General features: G+C 43.3%; 1 protein-coding gene across 6 annotated transcripts in view; it reads right to left on the bottom strand.

Moving 5' to 3' along the window:
• The window catches only part of TENM2 (teneurin transmembrane protein 2), a 1,209,082-nt gene that overhangs the window by 179,811 nt on the left and 1,016,386 nt on the right, over window positions 1–12,885 (bottom strand). For all 6 annotated transcript variants that reach the window (XM_029218183.1, XM_029218182.1, XM_029218184.1 and 3 more), the window contains 2 exons: window positions 11,955–12,150; window positions 3,774–3,875 (listed from right to left, as the gene is read on the bottom strand). In XM_029218183.1, the coding sequence (XP_029074016.1) occupies window positions 3,774–3,875; window positions 11,955–12,150 (298 nt within the window). The remainder of the gene's footprint in view (window positions 1–3,773; window positions 3,876–11,954; window positions 12,151–12,885) is intronic.

Here is a 12,885-nt window from a genome sequence, read left to right as displayed (position 1 = left end):
TAACTGACCACAAGTAAACGAGGAGCTAATCATTAGGTTTACCCATTTGAAGCTGGTAGAGTTAAATCTGTGTGCCTATTTTTACTGGGTGCTCACTATATCACACAGGTGTAGGTAGTGAATTTTGTTATTTTCAGGAGCCCATACTTAGGAGATGAGATGCTCAAGGCTTGAATTTATCTGGGAGCCAGGCTGCTTCACATGTGCTATATATACAGTAGGACCCAATCTGGGGATTCTTGATGTGAAATGAATGTGTGAGAAGCTGACTGGGATTGATTGCTCAGGGCAGTGCAAAGATTCCTTTCTCGAACGCAAATCAAAACTCCAGTGAGGTATCACCTCACACCAGTCAGAACAGCCATCATTAAAAAGTCTACAGATAACAAATGCTGGAGGGGGTGTGGAGAAAAGGGAACCCTCCTACACTGTTGGTGGGAATGTAAATGGTGCAGCCACTATGGAGAACAGTGTGGAGGTTCCTCAAAACACTAAAAATAGAGTTGTCATATGAGCTGGCAATCCCTCTCCTGGGCCTATATCCGGACAAAACTGTAATTCAAAAAGATACATGCACTCTATGTTCATAGCACACTATTTACAATAGCCGAGACATGGAAAAAATCTAAATGTCCCTCAACAGACGAATGGGTAAAGAAGATGTGGTATATATATACACACAATGGAATATGACTCAGCCATAAAAAAGAATGAAATAATGCGATTTGCAGCAACATGGATGGACCTAGAGATTAACATACCAAGCGAAGTAAGTCAGAAAGAGAAAGACAAATACCATATGATATCACTTACATGAATCTAAAATATGACACAAATGGACATATCTACAAAACAGAAACAGACTCACAGACAGAGATCAGACTTGTGGTTGCCAAGGCAGAGGGGGAGGTGGGGAAGGGATGGATTGGGAGTTTGGGATTAGCAGATGCAAACTAGTATATATATAGGATGGAAAAACAACAAGGTCCTACTGTATAGCACAGGGAACTATATTCGGTATCCTCTGATAAACCATAATGGAAAAGAATATGGAAAAAAAATATAAAACTGAATCACTTTGCCGTACACCAGAAACCAACACAACATTGTAAATCAATTATACTTCAATAAAATTTTTTTATAAAAGGGAAATACTCCTTTCTCAGTAGATTTAAAGGTGGCACTAACATCTCCTATTTATTGCAAGGGATTCCAATTTTCTCTTTTTTAACTGTTCATTTTGACCCGAGTCCTTTTAAAATAAATTCATCTGTGTAAACCGAATGGGTAGACTCAAAGAAATATATGAAGGAAATAAAAATTCTGATGGCCCACGAATTTGGCAACAAACATAAAGGTGGTACATGAAAGAGCAAAGTGTGGGAAACAAGGGTTTAGAGGGTTTCCAAACACCGTCATCGTTCATGAAGTAGCTTAAATTTCAAAAATACTGAGGAAGCAACGTCTTTAGGGCAAAGCGGTAGAAGCTTACCCCTGACATCCTTAAGCCAACTTTGCCAAGAATAAATGGGGAAACAAGGAGAAAGCAGTTTTAATCTCTAAACGCTTCAAGTTTGTCCGCCGTAGGCATCAACAGCTGAATTAAAATATACAAGTTCAGAGGCCGATTTCAGGAACAGCTTTGAGTGTGCAGGAGGAGCTGCTCTGAACAGCCGCTCGATATTTGTTTCGTGAGGATCAATTATATACCATGGCTAATGCACGCTCAGAGCGTGCGCCTGGCCACAGTACAGGTGGTAAATGCAAAACGCACACCGAGAGGCCTTTTAAGCAGCTAAATGCACACCCCATTACAGATCCATAATGCAGAATGGACGCTCATCTGCAAATGGATCGAGAGTGAAGAGTTCTTAAATGGCCGGGGTACTTAGGGCTGAAAGGCTGATCCCTGGATGTGCAGTCAGAGCACACACGGTTTTGGGGATTAATAATACATTGATGTGTGTCAGTGTTAATATACATTTACAGCTCACAGGCCCTGCAGCTGAGGGCTCAGCCCATTTGCAGCCACAGATAAAAGGACTATTCTGTCCTTCCTCTCATTAAGGCCTTCACTCCTAGGAAATTAGATTACGCGAGGAAAGCCATTCGAATGCTACTGAGGTTTTCCCTCCTTTAAAGCCTTCGTTCTGAAAAGTACATGGCAACCGTGCGGCAGGGTGTCACCTACCTGCCTCAACAGAGCCCTTCAGAACCGGAGCAAAGGGCTGGCTGCGAGGAACACCAGGCTCCAGTGTCTGCTTGGGCACGTGTCCACGTGCCCCCGGGCAGAGCGTGCCAAGGTGCAAAGCAGCCAAGGGAACGGTCCGGTGGCTGCGTGCTCTCTTCTCCTTTTGTGTCTGGCAGGTTTACCAAACCTTTATGAATGTATCCATAGGTGGTGTCATCTAGGAATGAGTCTCACACACGCGCAACCAAATCCAGAACTTCAGGCACTTAAAAGAGTCCTAGTCACTGATCAGTCAGCATTCAGAAGGATGGGCATCGCAAATCTCTGAAATACTGTGAGTATCTGAAATACGATTTCCCCAAGCCATTGTGATTTAGCTTTTCCAGAGCGGCTTGACTAATGACTGCCTCTCTCTCAGAACGTCAAGGTAGGATGGTCTTTTAATGAGAAGCACAGAAAAGGATGAAAATATTATATGAATGTATAAGTAAATATACTATGACCTATGTAAATAAAAGATGGTAAAACTAAACCCTCCGAGGGCTCACAGTATGTTCTGCTAAGAGCTTGGGGTGTGTTCTTGCATTCCATCCTCACAATGAATTTAGGAAGGAATTCCCCACTTTCCCAGAGGAGGAAACGGAGCTTCAGAAATGTTAGATCACTTGTTCAAGATCACAGAGATCCTGAATGGCTGAGCTTGGGATTGGAACCCAGGAATGCCTGACTCCTGAGCAAGGGCCTGGAACCTCTCCATCACCGTTTTTCAGACTCACTGGCGGGTGGGGAATCAGCGTAGTCAGTGTATTTCATTTATAAAAAGTGAAACGGTACAGAATAGAAAAGAAACATGAAGTGCTGTTTGTGAAAGTCTCATTTTAATTTTACGGTTGTATTTATCTAGAATGTATACTTGTGTGTGTGTGCGCACATACCATGTCTAAGAAGTGTGAGAAAGTCTGCTCTCCACTGCACTCGCCTCTGATCGCACTGCTTGAAGGTCAGGCTCAAGGTCTCCTGCTAGCTAGGCAGGCAGCCCTAAGTCCTCTGTTCTTGTGAGAGTCATTTTCTTTCTTATAATACTTTCCCCCCAAGAATCCCAGGGCCCCCATCATCCTGTGCAAAGCAGTGTAGATAAATTAATAATACAATTTAAAACCAATTCAGCCAAGATAAAGAGCACTCCCCAGATTAAGAGCATAGCTGGCCAGAATGAATGAAATTTACTAACCCTGAGATGCTTAATCTTCCATTTCATGGACGTTAATGATTATAAGAAAGGAGTGATGGTAATTCACTTCTGCTTTTACAGGAAATCTAACCATCTCATTTTTAGCAAGTCTTTCTTCTCAGCACACCTCAATGGCAAGGATCCCTGCCCTGCTCTTACAGGTATATTGGCCAGTTGTCATACGTCGAAGTCTACTCTTTGCCAAAGCATTAGGACGTGTAGCATGCACGGGTTTACAAGATATCCCAGTGGAATTTGCTGGGGAGGCTACTTTGGTGCCCCTTCTCCCACCCCTTTTTGAGAAGCCTATTTTCTATTTTCCAGTCATAGCAGGGAAGCGGTGGTAAATACCTTTAGCACAGTCTACTCCTAGAAATCCTGGAAAGCAGTGACACAGCCCGGACACACATTCGCCATTCCCATGGCAGTTACGTGGACAGTCCTGCACTGAATCTGAAAAAGAGAGAAATTGAACAATTACTTTTTTCTCTGCCTGCTGGTGAAGCAATTTAATAGTCAGCCATCCACTGTTTTTCAGGAGCAGTGGTAGTAACCTCAGGTGCCTACAGAGGACCGGTAGGGAGAAGTGAGTGAAGGAGGAGAACAGGGATGGGTGGGGACTAGGGCAACTTGAACAACGCATGGATGTAACCACTGCTCTCCGTGTGATTAGCCCAGGCAGGAATATGGGGCTAATACTGCTGCAATTTTTTGCTTTTTCAAAAGAAACTACTTATCTGGATTTAAAAACTACAATTTTCCAAGACTGAATGCTGGCAAGTTTTTAAACACTGTAAGCCCCACCCTGCCCCAGTATCATCCTGTCAATCTGAGATTTGGTCTGAGATGTGGGATATCAGCTTTTAGCCTTAGGGATAGAGAGTGATTCTCCAAATGACAGTGGTGGCTCCTGATCTCAGATTTACAGAGTAAAAAAATCCCCTGTGTTAAAGAAAGAGAAGTCGAAATACGTAAGACTGATCAATTTTGGCATGACTTGGGGATTCATGAAGTAGTAGGTTTGGGGTGGTACAAAAGGTCTTTTATGCCTAGCTTTTTGCAGATCTTATTTTTCATGAAAATCAATTAGTTCACCCTTGTATAGCCATCTTATTTCGTGATTTACCTTGCTATGTGTACTCTCAAGTAATGCCTTCAAAGGGATAATTCTGGAATCTTTTCATGTTGATTTGGGTCTGCACAGAAGGAGTCATACTCTTTTAAAATTATGATTATTATTAACCTAATTTTGCCTTACATTCAAATAAACACATTTAGACTTTCAGGTTCTAAATTACTAAGATGATCAAAAGCCACTATGCCCCAAAGATGACATGACACAGTCCTTGGGGAGCTGGGGACATTGGCTTGGCGATATGCATGAAAGACTAGGAAGTCTAATTGTCCCTAATGGAGTCACCTGTGAATGGTAAGGGAGGTTTTCCTTTAAACCGAATTTCCCATTTATTCCCACTCTGGACTGAAAAACCAACCCACGCCGTAGTGCTTTCTTTCTATAGTGCTTCACTTCTCAGCTCTCTTCTGCCAGAATCCGGGTGTGGTTGGCTTCCGGCACTAGGAGAACTCAATCAGTGTATCTGCTTTTTCAAAATCAGTATCGAGCCAATTTATTTTCTTCTTCTCCTTTTTTATTTTTTCGCTGCATTGCGTGGCTTGAGGATCTTAGTTCCCTGACCAGGGATTGAACCCGAGCCCTCAGCAGTGAAAGCACAGAGTCCTAACCACTGGACCGCCAGGGAATTCCCAAGCCAATGTCTTTAGTGTCTAACAATGATCACTGCAGGCTCAACTCCCTGAGGTTGGCACAATAAAGGTGGGCTGAGAAGCATCTAAGTAGCTATCGATTTGTTTCATCTATTCACCCTCCGTTCCTTCTTTCATTCAAAAAGCATTAGGTTGAATCATATGAAGTAGCTGCTTTTGCAGGTCAAAAAGCAATTTCACATGATGTTAGGAGACCATTTGCCACGGGTGTCCTGTGTTCCTGAATGTCTTATGAGCAGAGGCACTGACTCCTTAGCTCTGGACTATCTTTTTTTAAAGGCTGTCTGTACAGTGAACAGCCTTGGGAGATAGAGACAGTGTCTGTCTCCAGAGCAAAGGGCAAGTTTAGTTACTATCCAGTATAAATAAAGATAATGTCTCCCTCTGGAGAAAAGAATGAGCAGGCTCACCGCCCATTTGGAGACTCAAGGACAGTAAATTCAGAGTTTCTCTCCTGTCATGTAACCCACTCACTGCCTGTGTAGGTAACACCTGGCTCTGTTTGTGTTGCCCTGTGGGGACTGGGGCTTGGAACTGGCACATATGTTGATACTGTGGATATTACATTGCTCCGAGGAATAAAGTCTTTTGTCTCTGACCCAGGAGCGCCTCCTCTTCTGATAACATCAATGAGACTGTGGCCGGCTACTGTGTGAGCTGACAATTACGGTGAGATCTCAGACCTGTCACAGTCCTTGACATAGGGTTTACTTTTTTTTTTTTTTTTTTTTTGCGTTACGCGGGCCTCTCACCGCCGTGGTCTCTCCCGCTGCGGAGCACAGGCTCTGGACGCGCAGGCTCAGTGGCCATGGCTCATGGGCCCAGCCACTCCGTGGCAGGTGGGATCTTCCCGGACCGGGGCATGAACCCGTGTCCCCTGCATCGGCAGGCGGACTCTCAACCACTGCGCCACCAGGGAAGCCCGGGTTTACTTTATTAACTGAGCAACTGTTATATGCAAGGCACCCTACAAGACATTGGTGAATACATTGGTGACTAAGACAGACACAGTCCCTGCCCTCACAGAACTTCCACTGTCACAGAGAATACAGGCCAAAAAAAAATTATCAAATCAAATAAAAATTGTGATATGTGCTTTGAAGAGAATAGGACACTGTGACGGGGAGTAAGAGGTGGAAGCTACCGAGAAAGGACAGTCAGGGAGGGCATCTCTATTCTATGCAGGTGACATATAAGGGTGAGCTGCAACAGCCAGGTGAAGAGTATTCCAGGCAGGGGAATACCCTGGCGGTCCAGTGGTTAGGACCCTGTGCTTCCACTGCAGTGGGCCGAGGTTTGATCCCTGGTCGGGGAACTAAGATCCTGCAAGCCTCGCAGCGTGGCCACAAAAAAAAAAAAAAATAAAAAAAAATAAAAAAGCAAGCAAGAAAGAGTATCCCAGGCAGAAGGAAGAGCTGATGATGCAAAGGCCCTGAGGTGGAAAACGGCAGAACTGAATCCCACGTGGCTGGAGGGTAGCTAAAAAGGAAGAGAGCGACCTAAGATGAGTCTGGAGAAACCCAGATCATCTAGGGCCCTGGAGACCATGTGGATGAGTTAAATTTTATTCTGGGACCAATGGGAGCAAGCGAAAAAGTTTCAACAGAAACATGACATCACCCAGCTTGCATGTTCAGAAGTCACTCGGACAGCAAAGTAGAGCTAGGTTCTCACTGAGCATCTGGGTCTGGGGATGCTTTGGTGGAAATCTCCCTGTTCTCCAACCTAACATCCTCAGAGACAGAGCATCGAAGACAGGAAGCTCTTTGCTACCACAGTCCCAGGGAAAAGGACTAAAGTCTTTGCATAGGCTCTGTGCTGGGCTGGAAGGCCTCCTTGCCCTTTAGCTGAGGTATTTATCCTTAAGTCTCAGTTTAGAAAACATTTAGCTTCTAGGCGTCTTCCTTCCCTACTGCCCTCAACCTGGGTTTTGTACCCTCCCTTTCCTCTATCTTCCCCTAATTCCTATAATTGTCTTTTTACCTATCTGTCTTCTCTCATCAAGCTCCATGAGGAAGAGACCAGATCTGAACTGATCACCCAGGTATTCTCAATGCTTGGCACACAGTAGGTCCTTGGTAAGTAATCGTAGACGTGTGTGTGTATGTATGTGTGTACGCGCACGCATCCCAGAGGGTGGGAGAATCCAAAATGAGCAAAAACTGCAGTGAAGAGTATTCTTCATTCAATTTCCCCAGGTCTTTTTAAAAAATTAATTTCTATTGGAGCATAGTTGCTTTACAATGTCGTGTTAGTTTCTGCTGTACAGCAAAGTGAATCAGCTATACGTAAACATATATCCCCTCTTTTTCGGATTTCCTTCCCATTTAGGTCACCACAGAGCAATGAGTAGAGTTCCCTGTGCTATACAGTAGGTTCTCATTGGTTATCTATCTTATGTATAGTAGTGTATATATGTCAATCCCAGTCTCCCAATTCATCCCACCTCCCCGCCACCTTGGTATCCATACGTTTGTTCTCTACGTCTTTGTCTCTATTTCTGCTTTGCAAATAAGCTCAACTGCATCATTTTTCTAGATTTCAAATATAAGTGATATTATACGATGTTTGTTTTTCTCTTTCTGACTCTCTTCACTCTATATGACAGTCTCTAGGTCCATCCACGTCTCTGCAAATGGCACGATTTCGTTCCTTTTTATCGCTGAGTAACATTCCATTGTATATATGTACCACATCTTTATCCATTCATCTGTCGATGGACACTTAGGTTGCTTCCGTGTCCTGGCTACTGTAATTAGGGCTGCAGTGAACATTGGGGTGCATGTGTCTTTTTGAATTATGGTTTCCTCAGGGTATATGCCCAGTAGTGGGATTGCTGGCCCATATGGTAGTTCTGTTTTTAGTTTTTTAAGGAACCTCCATACTGTTCTCCCTAGTGGCTGTATCAATTTACATTCTCACCATGCCACCCCCCGCCCAGGTCTTGTCTCTGAAGCATTTCTACGGTTTTTGAGGAAAGAAACAATTATGTAGTACTGCTGAAATATAGAAGGAGCTCACCTCTCTCAGTCCCCTTTTTCCAACACCCAATTAAATATTACTCTTGAAATCTTATCAGCTTTCCTTTTTGTCAACCTGGTTGGACTTTTGTTGAGGAAACAGGGCAGGTGATGAGAGTTAACCCAGGAAATTGGATTTTTATACAAGTGGAGGCTAGCCTCCCCGAAATCTGCACCGTGCTTCAAGAGTGCCACTCTGTTGTACCCTGAGATGAAACGCATTTCTGAAAGCAGGCTGCTTCTCTCCAAGACACAAAAGACATCCCTGAGTCAAAGGTATATTTAGTGTGATGGCTGGTCAACACCCATCTAACATCCTTCCTCCTGTTTCATATCACAGGGGCTTTCGGCGCTCCTGGCTGCTCTTGATGGAGTGTGTTCCGATAATAGATATGTGTGGGAGAATCTCTGAACCAAATAAAACACTGCACTTTTCCCTACATTTCAGGCCAATTACTATCATTGCTCTATCAAGATGTCTGCCCAACGATTAGGCAGATTACCTCTGACTTTCTCTTTGAGCTACAGTCCAGACGAGAGAAATCCTCTGGGGAGAATTGCTATTCCCAGCTCCGACAGGCGAATGAGGGTAATGGCCTGGGGGAAGGGCATCTCACTACCACTGTCTGTGTCCATGTGGATAAAGGCAACGGAGGGCAGAAGCCATTATTAGATAATATGGCCCCCAGACAACTTGCTGTGTGGAAGGGGAAAGGGATTTATCTGGCTCGAATCCAAAGCAATCCAGTGGTTAAGAGCACAGGCTCTGGGAGAGTTTGAATCCTGACTCCACCCCTTACTAGCTGTGTGTGACCTTGGGCAACTTGTTTAACTTCTCTGAGTCTGGGCTTCCTCAACTGGAAAACAGAATATTGGTAGTAATGACCTCATGTAACTACTCTGTGGGCTAACTGATCTAGACCCCAGAAGGGCCAAGTCCAGGAGCTAGTACATGGTCAACTCTCTATAGATGTGCCGTTGTTACTGTTTTTGTTATTAACCATTCCACTGAGTCTTTATAGACTCCAGCTAAGCCGGCTGCTGTGTGTGGGGTTTGCTGTCCTGTGTATCAAGTCTTTGCATTTAAACACAAGGCGAATGCATGGACCTGGAGATTGTCATACCGAGTGAGGTCAGTCGGACAGAGAAAGACAAATATCACATGCTCTCACTTATATGTGGAATCTCAGAAAATGGTGCAAATAAACTTATTTACAAAACAGAAATGGAGTCACAGATGTTGAAAACAAGCTTATGATTATCAAGGGGGAAAGGGGTGGGGATAAATTGGAGGGTTGGGATTGACACGTACACACTACTACATATAAAATAGATAACTAATAAGGACCAACTCTATAGCACCAGGGAATGCTACTCTACTCCGTAATGACCTATATGGGAAAAGAATCTAAAAAAGAGTAGATATCTGTATATGGATAACGGATGCATTTTACTGTACACCTGAAACTAGCACAACATTGTAAATCTACTATATTCCGATAAAAATTAGAAAAAAAAAGATTTATAAAAAGTTGTTTTAAGAAAACACACAAGGTGACCAAAAGGATATCATTTCCCATCATGCTCTTAAGAAAAAGATTGTTCTTTATCTTACCATCTCAAACTAGTTCTAAATGTGTTGCCAGTTTCTTTCTTTTGTGATCTGGTTTTTATCCTTTTACATTATTATTTTTTTTCCCTCATTGGTACATAACATGCTCCTGGGAACTTTCCCTAACGGTGGAAGACTTCTCCAGTGACTTTCCTGATACAAAGTGTATGCCATTAGTGTAGAGCAGGGCTTGGCAAACTTTTTCTGTCAAGTGACAGAGAGTAAATATTTAGGCTTTATGGGCCAAACTGTCTCCACTGCAACCACTCAACTCTGTTGTTATAGCTGCCAGAGACAATTTGTCAACAGATGAATGTGGCTGTGGTCCAATAAAACTTTATTTATAAAAATAGGCAGTGGGCCAGACTTGGCCCATGGGCTCTGGCATGCCAAGCACTGCTTTAAAAGGAGCATTTGGCTAACCCTGTTAGGGCCAATCTTTCCTTAACAGAGGGACTAAGCATTAACTTCAATGCTATGGTAAATACCAAATCCCACCTGATTTCGTACCATTCTGAAGTTGTGGCTGCCACCTGAATTTCAGGTTCTCTTTCAAGAATCAGGGAATCCTTCAGAGCAATCCATGAAACTAACAGAGAAGTTCTTAACATGCAGTCAATAGAAAAACAGCTGTACAAGATGCGCTCTTAAAAAGTCATCAGCTTGGGACTTCCCTGGTGGTCCAGTGGCTAAGGCTCCGCGCTCCCAATGCAGGGGGCCTGGGTTCGGTCCCTGGTCAGGGAACTAGATCCCACGTGCCGCAACTAAAAGATCCTGCATGCAGCAACTAAAAGATCCCACATGCCGCAACTAAAGATCCTGCGTGCTGCAATGAAGATCCTGAAAATAAGACCCAGTGCAGCCAAATAAATAAATAAATATTAAAAAAAAAAATCATCGGCTTTCACGAGTGACTACCAGCTCCATTCCAGACAGGTTCAGTACGTGAAGTCACATCATCCCTCCCTTCGGAGATATCGTCATTACCTTCCCACAAACGATGAATCTGAGGCTCAGGGAGTTTAGTGACTCTCCCAGGTAGGATGTGGGAAAGAAAAGGTAGGATTTAATCCTGGATCAACCATCTTATCTAGGTTCCTCTAGTGAAACTTGAGGTCCACAACTAAACGCTGCCGGGACAACATGGCGTCGCAGAAAGGCAATGAATAAGGCCCAGAAGTCCATGCCATTTCCACCACTTCCATATCCTGGGACCTTGAGGGACTCAGTTTCCTGAACCTCAGTTAATTCCTCTGTGAAATGGGTCTAACAATCTTCCCTGATTCAGAGAGGATCAGTTATTATCATTAGTAAGAAGATTAAAACCTAATGACAAAATAAATGTTATGAAAATTATTTATAGGTGATATGATTGTTAAAATTCTTAGGGCTTGCTTTAGAAAACCTCATGAAATATTCTCAAAATAGTGGCCCTCTTACAGGTTTGTATGCACATATAAGGGGAAATTTTGGATAAAATCTTAGCTTTTCCCCAACGGCTACTAAAAAGGACTGCTATAAAACATACCCCAAATGACAAGTGCTTAATTAAAGCTTTTTGAGATTTACCAATGTGGGAACAAAGATATGATTTCTTTCTTATGGTTATATCCTTTTCCTGATTTATTTGTCAGGTCTTTTAAAAAAAATTTACTTTGAGCTTTCCTTGATTTTTGAGAAAAATTGTGACCTGACACAAATGGTCAGTATTTACTGGCTGCTTAGGGATTTATACCTGTAACATTTCATTTACTCCTTGCAGTAGCACTATAAGGAGGGACTAGTTAGTTCTGTTTTACCATGAGGAACTGAGGCTGACAAAAGTCCAATGATTTGCCTAGGTTGTGTGGCCAGGGCTTGAGCCAGGTGGTTGGACCCAAGCTGTTCACTGCAACTCAATCCCTGGTACTCACAGTGCCTTTTTCATGATTTAAGTAGCATTCATATTTTAATCAGGGCTAGTTTTAGGTGGATGATACTATGAACGCTAAATTAAGGATGCTGGTTTGGTCCCCTACATAGTAGGACCACCTTGGAAGATGCGCCTTCAACAGAGAAGCCAGACACTTCCATCCTTTCCTTCATGACATATCACCTCAGAGATCCCGTACCTACCTAAGACTACAGTGTTGAAGGAAACCATCTCTTTGTCTTTGCCATCATTGTAGAAGGCCAGGTGCCACAGGCCCACATCCAGGTACTGGACAAACACGGCTTCGTTTTGAACCAGGGTCTGTATGCTCCGGCGTTCCCTGGGTGACTCGACCACGCTCCATTTCTCCTTCCCGTCCAGACGCTCCATGAAGTCATACTGGGAAAAGAAGAGAGCATGTGACACAGGGTGCAGACAAGCTCCTTCCCCTCCAGCCCCATTAGTTAACTGAGAGACACTCCTGAGTACATTTTACTATAAGCTCATTTGATTGTAAGTAAAACAAGAGTCATGAAAGTTGTAATAATAACAGTCACCATTTATTATAATTATTGCTAATAGTTTTATGACTATAAGGCCATAATCTCTTTTCAGCTTTTGTGGTTTTTTCTGTGTGTGTGTGTGTGTGTATGAGAGAGAGAGAGAGAGACAGAGAGACAGAGAGAGACAGAGAGAGACAGAGAGAGAGAGAGAGAGAGAGAGAGAGAGAGACAGAGAGACAGAGAGACAGAGAGAGAGAGATGGGTTTTTGCTCCAGTCCCTACTGGGGTGTTATAGGATACATAGCATATGCCAAGTATAACTTTTTAATAATTCCCCCCATTTTGAATTCCAAATTGCATCTGGCACTCAAGAGTTTCAGGTAAAGAATTATGAACCTATGTTACCAGATACCACTGACTGATCATTCACGAAAGGAAGGTGGTATATCAGAGTAGTTAAGAAAGAGGGCTGAGGAGCCAGACTACCTGGGAGAGAATCTGGAACTTATTAGCTTCACCTGTCCCTCCCTCAATTTTCCCATCTGCAAAACTGAAAATAACAGTACCTATGTTATAGCTTGTTGTGAGAAATAAGATCATATTGATAACAGTGCCTGGCACAAAGCAAACA

Source organism: Monodon monoceros, unplaced genomic scaffold (genome assembly GCF_005190385.1).
Source record: "Monodon monoceros isolate NGI ecotype Baffin Bay Population unplaced genomic scaffold, NGI_Narwhal_1 Super_Scaffold_12, whole genome shotgun sequence".
NCBI classification, from domain to species: domain Eukaryota; kingdom Metazoa; phylum Chordata; class Mammalia; order Artiodactyla; family Monodontidae; genus Monodon; species Monodon monoceros.
The sequence above is the reverse complement of the archived record's forward strand: the minus strand, read 5'-3'. Positions and strand labels throughout refer to the sequence as shown.